Raw genomic sequence first — 19,374 nt, forward strand, 5'->3', positions numbered from 1 at the left:
TAGAATGTCTTTTTTCTTTGTAACAGCATCTAAAATATTCATTCCCTTATTTCTTCTTTTTTTCTTTTATTGCACGGATTTAACATACAATGATGTATTATTATTATTATTACAGCTTGGTCTCATTTAAAGTGTAGAAACTTTACATTTGAAATACCGCACTACTATTGTAAAACTAATATAGTTACCGAGGCAAAATACCTACCAATACTGATCACTTCTTACATTGAAAATAAAGTATAAGGTAAGTATTTAAAGGAGTTTTATCACCTGCACAGTTTAGTTTCATTAACTTTAATTTCGCTTATATACTATGTTTAAATAAGTACACGACTGAGTTAAATAAAAACTGCATATAGTAAACGTGACTTAAAGGCGACCCAAGTTTTTTCGGAAGTAGTTCTTTAAATGCTTCAACCTTGAAGCTGTTTTCCTCTGGGTTTAATAATGTTGTCAGGTACTTTTCTAAATGTTGTTGATAGTACCTTTTCTGCAAATTGCTGCGGTTGTGCAACAAAACGCGTATTTTTTAAATTAAAAATCAAAAAAGAATATTCATTTCCTGAATATCGTTTGAAATTTCAATCTTCAAAATTATCGAACCAATAAATGTTCATGTAATATAAACGAACAAATAAAACGTACGTTATTACATGATGATGAACTGCTTTTCTTATATAATATAGAAAATATATCTATAGCAATTGAATGTTGTAAAAGTATTGCCAAGAAGTTTGTAAAAGAACCATTAATAGAAGATTTTATTTATGAAAATAAATTTCAGCGACAGATGAATTGGTTTGTAATTGGCAGGACAATAAATCTGACCTATCAACTATTTATAGTTGAAACACGGTACAAACTATATCTTTGTTTTTTCTTTTTTCTTTACATTCTCCTAACATTTAGGTTCATTTCTTAAGTTGTTATAAAATACCATCTTCATCTAGATATAGTAATTTTAGAGCACATACTCAACGGATATTGCTAAATGATTGTAATTTTTTGCACGCAGTGCTAATGAGTTACGGTCCCAAAGAAATTACAGATATATAATATTCATCGACGAGAACAGTTAATGAGAACTATTCGGATATTTCTTTATAAAAGACTTAGTTTCATTCGCCTATGTTACCTCCGTGTAGACGGACCAGCACCATTTAAGTAATTTACCATCTTTTGATTTGGCACTCTTGTATTCCGTGTGCCTATGCGCGATAAATTTTCCTGAGCAACGTGTCGTTCATCACCATTCTATTTTTTTATTTTAGAGGCACTCTGAGGCACCTTTTTCCCACCGAATTAAAGAAAGATGAAACGAATCTCAAGCATTCATTACGAATATATTAGATAACGTGTAGGCGTTTAATAGTTTTTCTGTCTTTTATTATCTGCAAGTGAGCCTTTTATTGATTTTAGTATATTTTTTAATCAACCATGCCTTTTATCGTTTATAATCATGTACGATCAACAAGATTTGATAAAGTTTAATGTCAAGTACCAACACATATCTAAGATACACGTAACAAGAAACGCATTTGCAACCGTTTCATCTCGCGATATCGTTATCGATTATTTACAAATTTTGTAGTAAAAAATAAATTTTTCGAATTTAACGAGTTAACCCAGCTCTGGGAATTAAAATTCCCCCGCTTATCTATTCCCTTATCTACGTCCCTTTTCTTAATCCTCATCGGTATAGATATTTGCTCTTTCACGAAAATAGACTTTCCGAGAAAATTCTTCACGCTATAGTAATTCAAGTGTCCTTCTACGATACGTGATAGGAGTGTATGTGCACGTGACAGAAAGCACGAACAGATCTGAAAACAATGGAGAATAAAGGATGTGGAAAGGGTAGAAGGAAAACCAATAGAGGTAGAAGGAGGAGGAAGGAGAGGAGAGGTGGTGTATAATAAAGGAAAGGTTGAATAAGGCACTATCTAACCAGGTAACGGAGCTTCTTCGTAAAAATCTGGCTCGTCCTCTGTGCTCTCGTGTTCCGATCCTTTGCTGTCGAGTGCCCGTAGCTCGGCCGCGGTAAAAAAGTAGCTCATCTGAGCCCTTAGAGGTATCATAAGAATGAGGAAGAACGGAAACGCCAAGGCCGCCCTGGTGCTCTTCACGATCCACAGTATAGCCAGGCACAGAATCTGTACGAGGGTGAAGATGTGCATCTTATAAGTTTGCACGCGTCGAACGTAATTGGCCGTGCCATGGTGTTTAACCGGCATGAAGAACAGCTTAACGCGGTCGAACAGTTGTACGCCGGTTGTCGAGGATATACCCATGTAGAGAAACACTCCCAATAGGACGGACATTGGTACACGGCGCAACAGTGGCGCCATCAACACGCTCACGCCGACCAATATAGCGACCAATAAAGCGCTCACTCTTTGCTCCTTTACCTCAACAATGTGCGGTTTGTCACCAGGAGCGTGAGTGCGGGACATCACCGTCACCGCCGACACGTGTGTCAGTGATCTGACCGAGGCAGCGCAACACCACGGGGCGCCCATTAAACCACAGCCAACGTTCATCAAACACACTACCACTATATCCATGTGGTAGCCATTACCCTTACGAAGTTTTCGCTCTTTCTTGTCGATGATTAACCTGTAAAAGAAAGGAAAATATTACTTTGAATTTCGTAACAACTATGACATGTGTATTATACCTAGACGATATTGTAACAACGAAAAAGTATTTAAATCTTACTCGGAGATCTGAGTTTCCATGAAAACGAGAATGTAAACCAATAATGCTGGAACGATGCAAGCCATGGCCATCCACAGTGGTATTGGTTTCTGCATTCCAACGGGTGAGACGATCCAATCTCTACCAGGTACAGTCGGTGACAGGCCTTCTGGAACCAACAGCTTTTCCGTCTTCACTTTGGCCAAGTAATCTATCAGCACAAACACGATGATGCTGATCGGTACACCAAAGTCACCGAAAGCTCTCCTGGCGCTTCGTCCAAGATAATGACTGTTACGGAAAATACGCAGGTAGTAAGCACCGAGAAATGTGCCGAGACATAGGATAGTGCACATAAGCGCGGTGTTCGGTTGATTGATCAACAATCCGGCGGCATTATAGGCCGGTATCAGAGTATCAGGTTTTTCTAGTGGAATGACTATCGTGTCACCGGTTTCGGGAGAAACGACCTTCATCTCAGCTACGTTCAGTGGTTCTTGATATGATGTCAGGTTATTTTCAGGAATGAAACTGTACTCGTCGAGAAGTGGATTCTTCACAAAATAATTGTAAAGCTTGATAAAAGTCTCGACAATGTAGAGGATGGAAATTAAACCGGTGAAGATTTCCTCGGTGAAACGGGTGAATAGTCTGACCAAGACGGACCCCTCGACGCAAGCAATGGCCAGGGCTATGATCCCCATCCACGCACCCACGTACACCCTTACGGTTAAGAACTCCAGCTCATTGGCCAGACAGAAGTTGTACAAACTTTCGTCGAACAGTAAGAGAGGACCGGTTGTACCGATGATGACCAGAGGTTGAGTCGAGAATAGAGCCATTACTATGCCGGTCCAAGATCCAGAAATCAGGGTCTCCGATATACCGATGATGTTATGCGTCTTGTCGCTCATCAGACCACCGAAAGTGATGGCTGTACAAAGAGCAGCAAAATACATGAAGATGGCTGCTGCCAGGCAAGACGAGTTCAAGCCGTCGGTAAGGTCGGACAAATAATAGGGGTAACGTCTTTTGATGTCGTTGATCAGGCCACCGAACGGACGTTTGGTTCTGCGTAAGGGATCAAGATCGTCGGGAGGTTTTTTTTCTTCTTCGCCGGCAAGAAGAGCTGTGGAAAAAGAATATTTTGATAATGTCTTGAAATCATGTTACACTTATTACGTTTCGAAATCGGTGATTCGATGGGCAGCAACCTAACATTTATGACAACGAAACTTACCCTTCTTAACAGCGGCCTCGCTTTGAATTGGTTTGCTCTTTTCCTCGAGCGCTTTAGCTTTTCGTTGCCTGATCGCTTCGCTTTTCGCCTTCAACTCGTTGAACGGCAGCAACGCTTGTCGTTCCCAATCCCCGGGAGGCAAAACGATCGAGTCGTCCAAGAACTCGTTGATCGCGGACAGAAGTTCACGCCTCTCGTTAGCTTTGTAAGCGACTTTATGGAACGACGTATTGGCCATCAGCGTGGCGATCGATCTACCGATTTCGTGATAATCTAGATCAGCGTTCCTTGGCCCCAGCAACGTGAACATGAATCTTACTGGTATCGTGACTTCCGTGATCGATGGCATGAACGCACCCTCGGCCAGTCTCACGAAAGCGATCGTCGGCTGGTCCAGAAAATCAACAGCACCGACCAACACGACCGTCGCCTCGGCACCAGCTGGGATCCTTTTCAGGATGTAATCGTTATGGCTCCTCTTCAAGTCTTCGTTGCTGCTCGTAAACGTCAGCTCTTCCTTCATGTCTACCACCGTGTGATTGGTGTCCAGGGCTAAATTCGACGACAAGATCTTCGGTTTTGTGTCGTTCAAGTTCTAGAGGGGAGCAATATTCAGATGTTAGACGATTTTTTTTTTTAAACATTCATCGATTTACGTACGTATGCGATACGTATGGATCGCAGGCAAAGAGGTTTCAAAAGATTTACATGTCCCTACGTGGACAAGCGTGAGACCGTTTTTTATAATCAGAGGCGGATGACAAAGCGTTTCTCGGATAATGTTTGATGTTAATTCTAGAGGTAATCGGCTATTCGTTTAACTTATTCAAGAGGGTTACCGAGTTAATCAAACATCATCTCTCTACGAAAAAATCCGCCTCTGCTTTGCGGTTAGCAAAAGTTAAATACCCGTAGCTGAAATACATATGTACACTGTATGAAATAAAAGTTCAACAAGTGGGGTGCACATAAAGCAGAAATAAAAACGATTAAACGGATCGTTAAACGGGTCTACGTAATACAAAAATACGTACACGAACGAATGGCAAAAGAAAATATAGAAAAAAATGTAGAAGGGTAAAAAATAAAAAAAATAAAAATATCGATTTAAACGGCATAAAATTTCAATGAACGAAAGTGCATTTCTAATTAGGACATAACGATCAAGCTTACACCCTATTTCGGATGCTTAAAACGGCTACTAAATAAAATTTGTAAGTGCTGAATATAAAAAAATAAAAATTGCAAGCTATGGACTTACAGGTGTTGTGCTACAATACAAGTCATAGGGTGTCTATTTTGATAAAAATGATGAAAATATTTAAATTTAGCACACGTGTTCAATGAAAAAGTGACCACATAAAATAAAGGTACGATAGTGAATGTGTTAATGTAATGTGTCGATAATGTGTTTGAATTAAAAGGAATAGAAAGAAGGAAGTGATCAAAGATTGGGTAAACACATTCATTCCCCTGTAAGTTCATGCCGAATGATGATCGTTATGATATCGATGATGAGGGAAAAAGCCGTAAACTAGCGATAAGATTGAAAATTCTGCAACTTTTTAGTCGGGAAACGAGAGATTTACATGTTGGGTTACATGGTTCTCAGAGGCTTCCCGCGCAGCTTCTTCTTCCTCCAGACCGACGGACTGTGGAAACAACATTAGGACACACCGTCAGTCACAGGCCTCCCGTCTCTACGGATTTCTATTGATTATTTCACACGATAAACTTTCTCTATAGGATGATACTCGATCAATCGACAACTTTCATACGCGAATTTTCAAGCTGCTACAGTTTTATCAAAGCACACTCATTCAAACGATTCTTTTTTAAATGTCGTTTCTAATCATCTCGTTTCGGTAAGGTTGCGTTTACTTTGATCAGGGAACCAGTGCATCACAGAAATAGAAAACTGTACGATACTCCAGTACCGAACGAGACAACAGCACATTCATTTAGCATACTTCTCTGTTAACAACGATTGTGATCGAGCAGCTCGCACAAATACGGTGAGATCTGTTTTATACTCTGACAAATCGGGATCGAGCGTGGATCTGTAAAGGTTGACAAAATGATAACTAACCGGGACAAGGAATCTTCACCAGCTGTGCAAACTAATTGTGCAAATCTATCAGAAACTTCATTTCAAAACTAAGGATCAGGTGAATGATCACCGCTACCTAACGTTCATTCTCGATTCCAGAATCCAGAAACCCGAATCCCGATTCCACGATTAAAAAACATATCTTACAGCATCACGTTAAAGAAGCCAGTTTCTTTGCAGACATCGAACATTTACCTGAAGACTGGTGTAACTGGAGTAATTCCGTTTGCCGCCAAACCGGAATCCACGATCGTGATCATGGACGTGTCTGTGCCTAAGAAGAAGAGCCCTCATCACCACCGGTCTGTCCTCCGGTAGTATCAGCTCCTCGATCACCATCTGCTCGACCACTCTGTACGCCAAACCAGGCACATCCTTCTCCTCGAGATCCAGAAGAACCACACCGGTCTCCAAACATCGACGAAGATTCAACAAAGAATGGAAGCTCAAGGAGGCGACGTGGGGCCTGCCCCATCTGTCCGCACCCTCCTCGACATCCTCCTCGTACTTGATCCATCTAGCCGTTTCTCTCCACTCCCGTTCCTCACCCAAACCGTGCAACTCGTCCAGCTGGACGAACACCTCGTGAGGCGAGTGATCGTACATCTTCTTGAAGGTGTCATGGGGTATGCCACCCTCCTTTTTTCGACCGATCTGCACGGTCAAATGAGCCGCCTTGTGACGCCTCATTCCCCGAGGATCGTCGCTTCTGTGCGACTCTAGATCGTCGATGTCCAGCTCCTGCAAAGTGCTCGCTTCTTCCGGTTGCACGCTGACTCTCCTGGTCAACATGCCCGCGCCATCCGGGAGACCCGCTCCCGACCGCTTTCTCCATTGCGGATCCTCCTGCAACGAATACTTCCTCGACTTGTGGTGATGTCTTCTGTAAACAAAAGAATTGCAATATTCTATTATATTATCAATCTGAATATTTCTTGACACACGTGGCGGTACTGTTGGCAACAGGCTGTGTTAGGAGTACATTTGTCGTAATCGTTTCGAAGGTTAGCGATTTTGACAGTGGCCCAGACAGACACGGTAGCGAGTCGATTTGACGCGAGGTATTCGACCACGTGCCAGGGAACTGTTTCTGCAATTTCAGTCGAGCTATTTTGTCTGTTCTGTCGTGCAATAAAGTCGGCCGAGCCGTGCTCGTATGAAATTAACGCGTCACGTGTGCTCGCGCTAAGTCGATCGATGAGCATTTCGCGGTGAGTCCAAGAAGTCACGATATTCGTAATGATCGTAAAGATCTTTTTCGACCGCATGCTGTCGAGTTGAAGAGAGAAATTTGTTGAAACGAAAGCAGCAACTGCTATCGTTTGGATACGCACAAGTGACAGAGTGTTTCACGTGTCGACACTTGATTTAACACGTTGAATACTGCCGGGGGTCATCGATAACCAGTATCCCGGGCTCGATAACCGAGAGAAAAAGCAATTTAAAATTATTATTCCATTACTTACGCCAGGTGGAAAGAATATATTAAAAAATCAAACGATTGTATCCTGAACAATTGCGATTCACAATGTCATTCAACGTATTAACAGAAATAGAAAAGAAAAAACCTTTCAAACCGCCTGAGCCGACCAACGTCCATGGTGTACCGGTCCTGACGATAATCACGACCCAGTGGCATGATTGATAAATAATAATGGAAACAATCGTCGCGTTTGTCACACCGGGATCAAACTAATTAGAAGAGCGCGAAGACAGCGGCCTCGTATAACACAGACTGTTTGATGGGCTCCGCAAAGGCAGCGTGAATCTCTGGCCGAAGGCCATGACATTAGACAGCACTTGCGAACTGCTTCGCAATCTCTTCCGCTAAACAATGTGCAATTATTTAATCCATCTCAAACCACCGCACATCAATTATTCTTATTGTATTAATACGTTTTTTAACAAATCCCATTAAATGAAATATGGATCATGAAGAATAGAACGCGTAGTTTTTGCGTGGGGAGGGATATTTAACGCAATATTGGGAAATTAATGCGATAGAAAAATGTTTAAAAATATATTGTAGAAAAATAAATAAACAGAAGGAATTACTTGTGCTCGTGTTTCTGATGCCTTCGACACTTGCGATCTTCTTCGTGGGTGGTTCCGGGTGCAGCATCGCTCGTTACATCGTCTTTTTGAAAGGGGGGAAGTTCTTCTTCCTTGATGTTCTCGAATTGTACGCGTGGAGTGCCAACAGTGGGACTTTCGTTGAAACCGGAAGCAGCCCTTTCCGAGATCGGCGCCTCGCCCTCGCTGCCGACCACGTTTTCCGTTTCCTCGGCAGTTTCTTCGTCCACGTCGTGTGCCGTACTAGCGGCATCCATAGCGTCTCCTTCCGGTCCACCGCCATTTCCCGTTTGAACTTGACCGTTCTCTTCTTCCTGCCCGATTTCTGCTGTCGTGGACCCTTCCCTGTAAAACGTCACGAAACATCCGTTTTCCTTTACAACTGTTCCGTTCGCGTTCGTCATTGGAACCTGGTGAATTTCAATTGATTTGGGAATTCGTGAAGGCACACTTACGATGATAGGTGTCGTCGCATAGATCTGGAACGAATGCTTTTCAGGGGCATATGCGGATGAGGGTAACTTCTTTTTCGGTGCTCTGAAAGACACAAAGCATAGAGAGCAATGACAAACTATTAAAACTGTTGAATCGTATTTTGTGGTCGGGGTTAATACTGTAGTATTATATAAAAGAAATAAATAATTTCGTAATAATGGAGAAGAAAAACTGATTTACGTTGATTTACAATTTTCTATGTTCGGAGCAATGAATTATTATCGTCGTAAATTATCCAGAAATGATGTAGCCTGTTAGTAAAGTCTTAGCACGAAACGAAATGCAAATGAGTCTCTGACAGAGGAAACGCGAAACGAGGCAAAAGAATAATTTGTTGGACGTACGATTGAAGTCGCGATCTCCATAACGTGGTGGTGGTCCTCGATCTCGATCTCGATCGGATCCAGCCGATTCGGAAGGCGAGCCAAGTCGGGCTACGTCGAACTTTTCTCCGGTGTCCATCGCGAATACCTTCTCCATCTCCTCGTCGAGTTCCGGTCCCGTTTCCGCGCCATGACCGTCGACCTAATTACAACACACAAGTAACACATTTTAACTACATTTCAATCTTCTCAATTTTTTTCTTCTTTTTATTCAATCATCCCGTTTATCCGAGGGTTGGATAGCAATACGAAACGGAAATTGAATAAAAATGAAGATTAAAATCGTCCCACGCTTTCGTAAAATCATTTCTTCGTAACATACGTATATTCTGAAAAAGGAGAGCGAAGTTATTGAAATGCCAATAAGTAAATTCCCTTTCATTAACTAGTGCACTTCATTTACATTTCACTTCCCATCGCGTCTTCTATTCGTTTGCTATATGCTCGAACCCTTTTACGATAATGGAAGTTAAAACGCGCGTGAAGGTAAGTTGCATTAACGCATAACTAATTCCGTCAGCGTGGTCACTAATGATCACCGACATCGACAAATGGATTGCAAAGTAATCATTAATGTTTCATATTTTTTTCCTATTTATAATAAAGTTATCATTACATGACTTTCATTTTTGATACGGTACCTTTCAGTTTTTCCTGTTAGAAACTAATTACAATATTATTTGGAATTTCCTGAATTTATCGCCTGTCTGTTCGCTATCAAGGGTAAAAATAGAAATTTCTGAGGTAAATACAAGCTTGAATGCTTCTTCGAAGATACTGAATCACGTGTATGCCATAAGTATAATCATCGTACGTTCCAATAGGGAGTGATAGATTTCTAATTACTTCCAAGCGTTTTGAATATAGTTTCTAGTATACATTGATAAGAGATAAACTGTTTCACTTTCGGTATTATTTTCTTTGATCATTTCGTTGGGAACGTATATGTACGACATGATATTGAATTAGTGTGAAGCCACAATAGGAGACAGACTTTCCAGGAGAAGTTCCAAATAAATAGCAAATAAATTCTTACCCAAGCTTTAACAATCGATTTATAATTATTACACAACACACGAGCAAAGGAATTAAACCCATTAAGCTCCTCAGAGTTTTCGAAGAATTTCAAAAATTTTCAACTTTAATTCAAAATGTTTGTCAATTGTTTAATTGAACGTCGATCACACAATCAAAGCAAATAGAAGCTCAAACAATCAAATCACAGTATCAAGAAACACACATACACACCAATTTATTGAACACCCTCTTTGGTTGCTTCAGAAGAATCAACGCGCAAATTCCAACAGCTCGAAAGAATCAATTACACCAATATAGAACCTGTCTATTTTATTCTATAAATTCCACGAATTCGAAAGAACCAGTGTACCAATATAGAATCTCTATTTATTCAATAAATCTTAAGAATCCAAATAATCAGCACACCAGCACAGGATTTCTCAAGGAAGAACCATGTGCCTAATGTGTAAACTTCAAAGGTTCCAAAAGGATCACCTGTACCAAGGCATAATCTGTATTTATCATATAAAATTTCCCAAATTCAAAAGAAGCAATTACACCAATGCGGAGCTTGTAAAATTCAGGTATCCATACTGCATAGAATACCAAATTAAACTAAGGATGATTAACACCAGTGGAGAACTAGTTTATCGCAACAAAGTACTTAGAAGAGACACTGTGTCACCTGGTGATTCGTTCGTAAGGAACGACGTAACCAGCGTAGAACCTTGCCCGACGCCCGTTGAAGGAACGACTTCCCGGAGGAGTTTGCGGCGGCCTCGGGCATGGCATCCCGGGCCGAAGTGACAACCCGGACCGGTCGGTTGGCTCGTGCTAGCTGCTCGAAAACCCAAACTGATGGAGAGGGTTGCGCTGCCACCGCTCGTCGGACAGAGAGGTAGAGATCCCTAGTGGAAGGGGTGGCTCTGACGTAGGGGTTGGAGGGTGAAGCGAAGCTTGAACCGGTCGATATCAACCCCATACGTCGCCAACAGACGGATCCTTCGAAAGGTTACCCTCTTTCAACTAGCTGATCTTCTGATTCCACCGGGATAATCAGTTCCTGCTGGAATTTTTCTAACCCATTACCCATTAACCATCATCGACCCATTGGAAATCTCGGAATATTTTACAGTTACACGTGGAGTTTAATAAAAAGTTTGTAAATAGGTCAATAGGGAACCGACAAGTATTTCTCATTCTCAGCCGCATAACTGTACAACCATGTACAATTTTACCCATTGCTGTAAAGTAGATCATGTTATGTGTACGATGAGGTAGGAAAGGGAGTATATCGAGAACTGTGTTCATCCAATCAAATCATCTTAATGGAGGTTGCGTTACGGAAGAGGTGTGGAGAAAAAGAAGGGAGGAAGGAAGAGTATTACGTGCTGGTCTGTCTGGCGCACTCATCGACAAGGGTAACTAAAAATGGTCCATGTCCTATAGTTAGACACAGGGTACACCCTGTGTATGGAAATGGGTATCTGGGTGAGGACTTGCGAGAAAATAAATGTAGGTACTGTGGATGTCCATCTGGTGGTGGGCATAGGTAATATCTTCATTCGAATCAACCGGACCATACAAGCCCTCGCGAGTCTGGGAACATAAGCGAAGCTACGTTCAATCGATTAACAATACACATTGTGTTACGCGTACTTGGATTTCAAAGCCAATAAACTAATCTTAGATCTTTTTATACGGTCACTGTTCCATCAACCCAACCTTACATCGCAAAATAGAACCGAGAATGAGTACGTCAGTATGATAAATAACGTCACGGGAATATATATACACTTGATAAAGCGTGGAAATCCTACCATTTTTTATTCTCTTATTCTTGCAAAGTATTTCAAATGTCTCTTTATATAAATGATATTATGACAATGGAAATAAACGAAGATCAATTCACGCCACAATCTGACGTTTCGCAGTAGGGTAAAAAAAAATATATATGTATAGTTAACTCCGACAGATTCCGAAATAACAAGGACTGTATCAAAGAATAGCTGTCCGCTGGTCGATGATGTGGATGCAACAAGTGTCAGTCGGCCGTGAAATCTTGGTTCGTGGTAGGGGCTCTCTAGGGCGCTCTACGGATGGAAGTAGACGAGAAGGCGAAAGTCGCGAGGGGGATGAAGAGATAAAAAAAGAAGGTGTCGCGGGGCTTTCACCGAGCAGGCTAAAAAATAGCTCTTCTCAATCGACCACCAATGACGAATCTCGTAACAAGTATTCGGAATTGTTTAATCAAAATCACCGGATGCATTATTAATCGATCGCATCGAGCGCGTACAGCTGTCGACTGATGAATTATGAAATCGATAGGCATCTCGATATGAATTATAACTTATCGAAGTTCCGCCCAAAAGGTTAACTTTATTTTCGGACGTTATCGAATGACAATAATATCGACGATCACGGAAATGATTGAATAATAAATCAAAAAGTATTTGAATTTAAATCGCGTAGCGTATCTCGCGTCCTTGATGCTGAGAATTAACTTACGGAAATATATATTTCATAAATAAATAATTCTTTCATTTCCATCCATAAATTATATTTATTTCTTTCGTGTCTGTAAAGCATAATTTCATTAATTTTTTCTTCGGTAAACTATCGATGCACTTGAACATAAACACCTCTTCTTGTTATCCCTTTTTAATGTAATAGCTTAAGGTGCGACGAAGCCGTAGCAAAATTCAAAGTACATACTATAACAAGCGGGATTTTAACCACTTACACGATATTGAAACAAGTAATGGCTGTATTGTAAAAAAATATATAAAGGACAACGAGAATTAAAATCCCTTATCAACCGTTATCAAACGCATATTAAATTCTTTTAAAAATTCATACTTAATGTGACAAATTGTTAAAGAGGAAACTGAAATCTCTTTCCATCCCTTAATCCTAGAATAAGCAACGGAGGGAGAGAGAGAAAGAGAGGAGAGTAGGTGCCACGAAAGGGGTGGTAAGCAATCGAGGTGGCGCTGCACCATCATCGTTGTAGAACGGAAGAGGAAGACCAATAAGAGGGACGAAGAGAGAGCTTTTGCACCATCGACCGGGTTTGTAGAACGGCAATGTATACGTTTACACGTATATGTGCCTCGCTTCCTGCTGCCACGACCTTGAACCTGAACCACAGAGAACCCCTCTGCTAACCCTGCCACCCCCTTCCTTCGTCTCGTCCATCCCCGCAATGAAAATCGATGCTGTGTTTTGTTATTTCTTGCCCGAAGAAAGGCACGGGCGTTCTTCTATTTTTAAGCAGATGAACCGGATCAAAGGGGTATATTAAGATTCATCCCTCTTTTGCTTAAGAGATTTCCTATTGCGATACGGCGGTGGTATTTACAATGACATAAATCACTGACACGACGTCTACTCAAAAATAAAATGCTACCAAATTTTTCAAAATCTATACATTATAACTAATAGAAAAAAAAGAATTGCTCACTTCTATGGTCGTTTTATGACATTACTCTGGCCTCGAAAGAGTTAAACATGGAGGCTCGGTAAATCGTTTAGCCGTTCAGAACCGAGAAGTATGGAGGAGGAAAGAAGAAAGGGATAAAATAAACTAAGAAGACAAGCGAAGAGGAAAGAATAGTCACCTTCGCGGATGCAGGCTTTGTTATCATGGAATGAATCCTCCTCCGGCACACTGATACACAGCAGCATGCTCCCATAAAATGGCTAGCCCCACCTTCTTTTTCGAGGAATGTTGTCGCGTAATCAACTTTTATGATACTGCTGGCCACGATTGACACCGGTCTCTTGTAATCGAATTTAAGGCTTCCGGCCTTGCGTAAGTGTTCCACGGCATCGATGCATTGCCCAGCAATGTGCGAGCAGCTCGATTTAACACGTTACAAACCACTGATGCACCCGGTGCGTCCCCTTGTTCGTTTTTCAAACGAAAAAATCCAGATGACCTAACACGATCCATGTAATGAAAGTTCTCTGCGAGGCTATAATCAACTCTCGATCCAATTCTGAGCTTCCATCGAAAACGACTTCCGAAGTTATTACGGCGATTCCAGGGAATCGTAAAAAAAAAAGAGATAGGCATCGTTCTATTCTCTTTCACGTTAATCCCTTTCGATGGCATATCCATTTTTTCAATCATTGCCAATCCAATAGAGAGCTGTATTCGTTAATAAATGATTCTGAACAATTGAAATTTTCATCAGGCACTGAAAACTTACTGTTAATTCAATTGTTAATAATTCAAGGAACGATCGATACGGTTCGAATCGGTGTTATCGAGTGTCAAACGCCTGCTAGCACGAGTCTCACAGGTTCGCAAGTATCGATTGTCGTTCGATGGAATTCTGCCAGAAATTCCAAAGTCAACGCGTCGTGTGTCAACACGTAAACAGAGGCGACAATGGATCATCTTTTAGCGGCTCGCTTTACAACGTGTACGAGACAACAAGGCGCATGCAAAGCACCTTCCTCGAATATTCAAACAGAAACACCCCCGATACTTTGAAACAGAAAGATAGCATCGCGTAAAATTATTCCTAACGTTTCAAATCTCACGGCCAGTGTCAAAGCTTCGCTCATTACGTGGGTCATGCTACAAGTTTGAAAAACCAAAGCCAATATTTTATTTATACTCAAAATATTCGACAGATGGCGCCATTATATCCAATAACTATTACACGCTGAGTATCTCAAAACTTTCAGCTTGACTTTCCTTCTTCGACAGAAAAGCACGATATCAGGTCAAAGATTAATAACGAATATCATTTACGACCCATGAGAACACGAAGAAATGTTAATAAGAGAAATTGAGAAATATGGAAGTATTTTGCAAGCAATTTGACATAAAAGAGCAAGGACGGTAAGTTCGTTCGCCAGTAATTCAAGCAATTCTCTTCCAATTTCCTGCAATTTCAAACACTTATCGGCACGAAACGACGCTTATTCCCTACCGAATTGTATCGTTGATTTTTGTAAAAGCAAGACACGCGAGGGTAGCAGGGATTATCATTCTAACCAGGGTGCGGTACGCTTAACTCTAACATGGATTCGAAAAGCAGGACAAGCTTAGGATTGGTTTGATTGCCGACGGTCGTAGGTCAATAAACCATTTAACATGGAACGTAGAGCAACGAGCAACACCTAACAAGATACACAGACTGATAACTCTAGTGTGGCATAATATGTTAACTCGAAAGACTTTTCTTTCTTCAAAATAAGGCGATCATTCTACCGTTAAGCTTCGTTACAGTTAAAGTTACATTACTGGTGAAAGAAGGTAATACTCGTCCTTACTCGATGAAATACATAGTAGAAACGTTCGAGTCAACAAACGATTGTGGTGAACAAACAAAATCCAAATGAAACGTGAGAAAACGTTCGCCAGTTGTAATCGCTTTGTGGTTTCACATTACCAACAGCACAGCTCGCAATCAGCTTCTCGCGATCCTATGCGGTCATTGTGCGTGGGGAATTAATTAAACGAGTCACACGTGAATGCTCGATCATTGTCGCTCAGACATCTTTCAGCCGATTGTCCTTCCTAACCACGTGCTTTTAATCATCGTATTCGAGTTTATCAACTGCTTTCAATATGACACTGAAATTTCTAAAATTAGACCTTTTTGTATACAGCGATTTGAAGCAATGTCATCTTATTTTCAACGTCGTCGTCAAATAAAATATCGCCACGAACCTAACAGGTTTGACAAACGGTAACACCAAAAATGGTAACACCAAAAGCAAGCGGATATTACGTAAAAAAGAAGCTAATCGGGCGTGACACTTTGACGTCATCGAATTTCAGTTTATTTCAATGAAATCGAAGGAACCAAACGATGTTAAGTGATGAAATCGTGAGGTAGGAGGTTTTTTCTAGAACTCTAAACTTGTCCTCGTAATTAAATCCCGCTCGATCAACCGGCCGTGTATTTTGATTCATTGATGTCAACGATCAACACGGCCACCAATCGATTAATTTAAACTTCCAATAAACACTTACCACAAGAACGTTCGTGCATCGACGATGTCTGAGAAACTCGAAGAAAGAAAATGTGTGTACTCGTTGAATAAATTTTCTTATTCCATACACGACTTCGATGTAAAAAATGTAGCAATTTGTAATAAAATCTACTTTACAGATTTTGTAAATCTGCATGCTGAAAAAAAAAAATATCGATCAGACTTACCGATACCCTTTTACCAAAGCCAAGGAAGGACAGCTTCCTCCTGGTGTTCTCCATTGTTCACCAGTCGCGGTAGCTGCAGGAGGAGCAGCTATCTGCTTTAAGGTGTCGTCTTTTTCCTGGGTGCCCGGCCGATCCTGAGTCGGGACGGCGATGTCCACATGTGGAGGAGTCGCTGAGATGGCAGCTCCGTTCTGCTAGCTGTACAACAATCATTTTTCTCATTTACCTTCATGCTAATTTCTCTTTCCTTCTTTTTTTAATTTATAGACTATAAATGTAAGTTGACAACTCGATCGCCCTAGGGCAGTTATTTTATTGCCACGGGCAACTAAACCACGCCTTAGATAATAACAGTCGCATAGTAGAGCAAGGCAACAATTATCTAACGTCTTACGTTAGGAAAAAATAAAAAACATTTAAAAGGTTAAAGGAATAAGCAGAAGAAATGCAGACTTTTAAATGAAACGACGGAGGTTAACGTCACGGCCACCAAGATAAGGATCGCGAACTATTCTTGGGAACACTTGTTCGCAAACTAAGGAAGATCTTTCGAAGAATGATATGTCGAGAAAGAGAGGCGACTCGACGACAGTGACCGACCGACTGACTTCATTTGTGGCTACCAATGTTACTAATAACGCGACTTCCATCCAACTGGGACTCATTCTAATAGAAGTTGATAAAAAGCCATGCCATAACGTTCCGGGCATAAACAACGAAATAAACTGACACACGACTGCCGTCGATTGTTCGCAGTCACGTATTTCTCGACGTTTTCGATGCTTCTTTTTCAAATTATTACTTCCGCGAAAAAGAATATCTATTAATTTTCTGTAGTAATTACTTTGCAATTAGAATAATTACTTCGTGATTAGATAAAGACAATTTCCTTTTTCCTACTGATAGATTCGTGTCTGACTATAGGTGGTCCTTTCTCCTTATCGTTAGAAAGTGCGAGCACAGTTACGAGGAATAATTAAACAGGTAAAGAATTTTAATCGAATACGTTCTTCTACGAACACTCGGGGTATCGTATAGTTGAAACACGAGGATTATCATGGCTGGTCTTCTCACTCATCTCTAATTACCTGTTCGGATCAAATAGAATGACGTAATGAAATACCTTGCGATTTTCTGTCGTCTATTCGATTATTTGCACCACTCTTGGACCCAAGACATTTATTAAACTATGTATCCATCGAAGAATCAAAGAACAACGTTTTTCTTCCTGTTTGATCTCTAAATCAATTTAAATTTATTTGGAACACGGGGACGATAAAATACTGGCTTACCTACAAACACTCCCTAATGAAGATTCGATTCTACTATTCTTCTTCTACGGGTATTCTAATCTGTACAATTTATTACTCTAGAACAGATAAATCTCACCACAGGGCAATAAAGGCTTGGAAACGTAGTGAATGGGAAACAGAAACAGCTTTAGAGAGCATTTTTTCTTGTCGATTGTCTAATTTGAAGTTACACCGATCGAACGCCAGTCGCCTTTAAATCAAAGTAATAAATCGAGGGTTTGATTTTACAATGAAATTCTTAGTGTGAACGAAGCCTAATAGCACAGCCTTTCGAGAGAAAGGATTACGATAACGTAATCGACCGTAGAATCGTAAAATTTTCGCTTGCCAACGATCGTGCAACCTGGAAAATGAATCATTCGAGTCCATTCACGATATCTGACCGAGGCATTCAGAGAGAAGCCAATGAAAATTAAAATTGTATTCGAGCAATTCAACTGTGCGAAGAACCTGCACAGATATGTGTATTTAGAAATGACAGTAATTACATGAAATATTATAATAATCTCGCAGTGTACCTCAAATGAAACTCTCAAACATAGTCCTATCAGAAAGGTGCTATTGGATGTAAGATTTCCTGGAAATATGTAGCCATCGGAGTGTTAACACACGAGTTAAAACTGGTTCCGAAAAACAAACTACCCAGGCTCATTTCACAAGGAACGCGAGTTTAGGAATGACTGTCATCCGAGAAATAGGTATTCGATGGTTGACGTAACGACAACACCTTTTGTCATTATACCATCTGTTTAAGTTACGTCAAATTGCCTTCGTTTTGTTTCTTTTCCCTACTCACTCCATTGTCACGATATCAATAGTTCGAATATAGCTCCTTGTGCGTTACGGTTTGATAAGGTTCTCATTGGAGGTTCCTCTGACTGTTTCTCATCGAGCATTGTTATCACACTTCCAACTCGATACCCTTGAAACAACTAAGAAACGTTTTTTGAATTGTTCTCTTTTGCATTGTCTTCTGCTATTTTTCTTTTCTTTAATTCTAAGTTGAGATGAGTGTGTAATAGCAAACATGTTGTCACTAAAATCGATGTTTCAAGGCAATTACCTTCAATTTATTCCATATTCAATAATCCATTGTTGGTAGAAGCTGTTTTGTACATTTCGAACTATTAGCTCAAGATTTCTAAAAATTATTCACTTCAAACGAGGATAGAAACGATTCACTGTTCTACCACGATTAAACTGCTCGAAAATTTGCAAAAGAAAGAGTATCGAAGCATTCGAAGAGTTTGTTCTGAGACGTTTGCATATTTCAAAGGGAGGTTGAACCATAAAACCTGTCAGTCGCTACGTGATACGAACTTATTTATTCATCAGCCTTTTACTGGGTCATATTCGTACTGTATTATACATGACGTGAATCATTTAGGAATACTACGTTACTATTCCACGCGTGTGTATATTCAGCTATCGGTACATTCCATAGGGTGGCATTTGTAAAACCACCTGAAAATCTTTTTCGATTCAATTCACTCGTCAGTGCATACGGTAAAACATATAAAAATGCTAAGAAATATAAAAATTAAAAAAAAAAAAGAACATTAGAATTGTCCAGAACGTGTAAGATATGCGAATCAAACGAATGTATTTTGCGGTTAGCGCCACCCTATATAATAGCACCCTTCTGTACTCGAATGGAAATTAAGCTCCTCGTCATGTTCAGCATATACACGACATCATTTCACCTGGCATTACCATCACGAATGCCTTTCCTTTCGTGCATTATTTCGAAGGATTACTTTTTTGCTCCCTATAATCGTTACACTGGTTACACGCAAATCTATCTTTATAATGAATTAACCCTTCCGTTGCCATTGGTTTCGCAAATAAATTTGTGATGGGTACC

General features: G+C 40.5%; 1 protein-coding gene across 9 annotated transcripts in view; it reads right to left on the bottom strand.

Moving 5' to 3' along the window:
* Nucleotides 1-328: 328 nt before the first annotated feature.
* Ae2 (anion exchange protein Ae2) overlaps nt 329-19,374 on the bottom strand; it is a 28,839-nt gene continuing 9,793 nt past the window's right edge. For 2 of the 9 annotated variants that reach the window (XM_034315098.2, XM_034315116.2), the window contains exons 2-10: nt 16,198-16,395; nt 8,960-9,140; nt 8,576-8,657; nt 8,103-8,465; nt 6,243-6,930; nt 5,527-5,589; nt 3,938-4,532; nt 2,719-3,826; nt 329-2,616 (exon numbers count right to left, since the gene is read on the bottom strand). In XM_034315098.2, coding sequence (XP_034170989.1) covers nt 1,944-2,616; nt 2,719-3,826; nt 3,938-4,532; nt 5,527-5,589; nt 6,243-6,930; nt 8,103-8,465; nt 8,576-8,657; nt 8,960-9,140; nt 16,198-16,251 — 3,807 coding nt within the window. In that variant the 5' untranslated portion in view covers nt 16,252-16,395 and the 3' untranslated portion in view covers nt 329-1,943. Of the gene's footprint in view, nt 2,617-2,718; nt 3,827-3,937; nt 4,533-5,526; nt 5,590-6,242; nt 6,931-7,615; nt 7,969-8,102; nt 8,466-8,575; nt 8,658-8,959; nt 9,141-10,700; nt 10,847-16,197; nt 16,396-16,650; nt 16,810-18,028; nt 18,200-19,374 lie in introns of those variants that run through there. The other 7 variants (XM_034315107.2, XM_034315122.2, XM_076689955.1 and 4 more) reach the window with 7 other exon arrangements.

Source organism: Osmia lignaria, chromosome 9, assembly GCF_051020975.1.
Source record: "Osmia lignaria lignaria isolate PbOS001 chromosome 9, iyOsmLign1, whole genome shotgun sequence".
Taxonomy (NCBI): domain Eukaryota; kingdom Metazoa; phylum Arthropoda; class Insecta; order Hymenoptera; family Megachilidae; genus Osmia; species Osmia lignaria.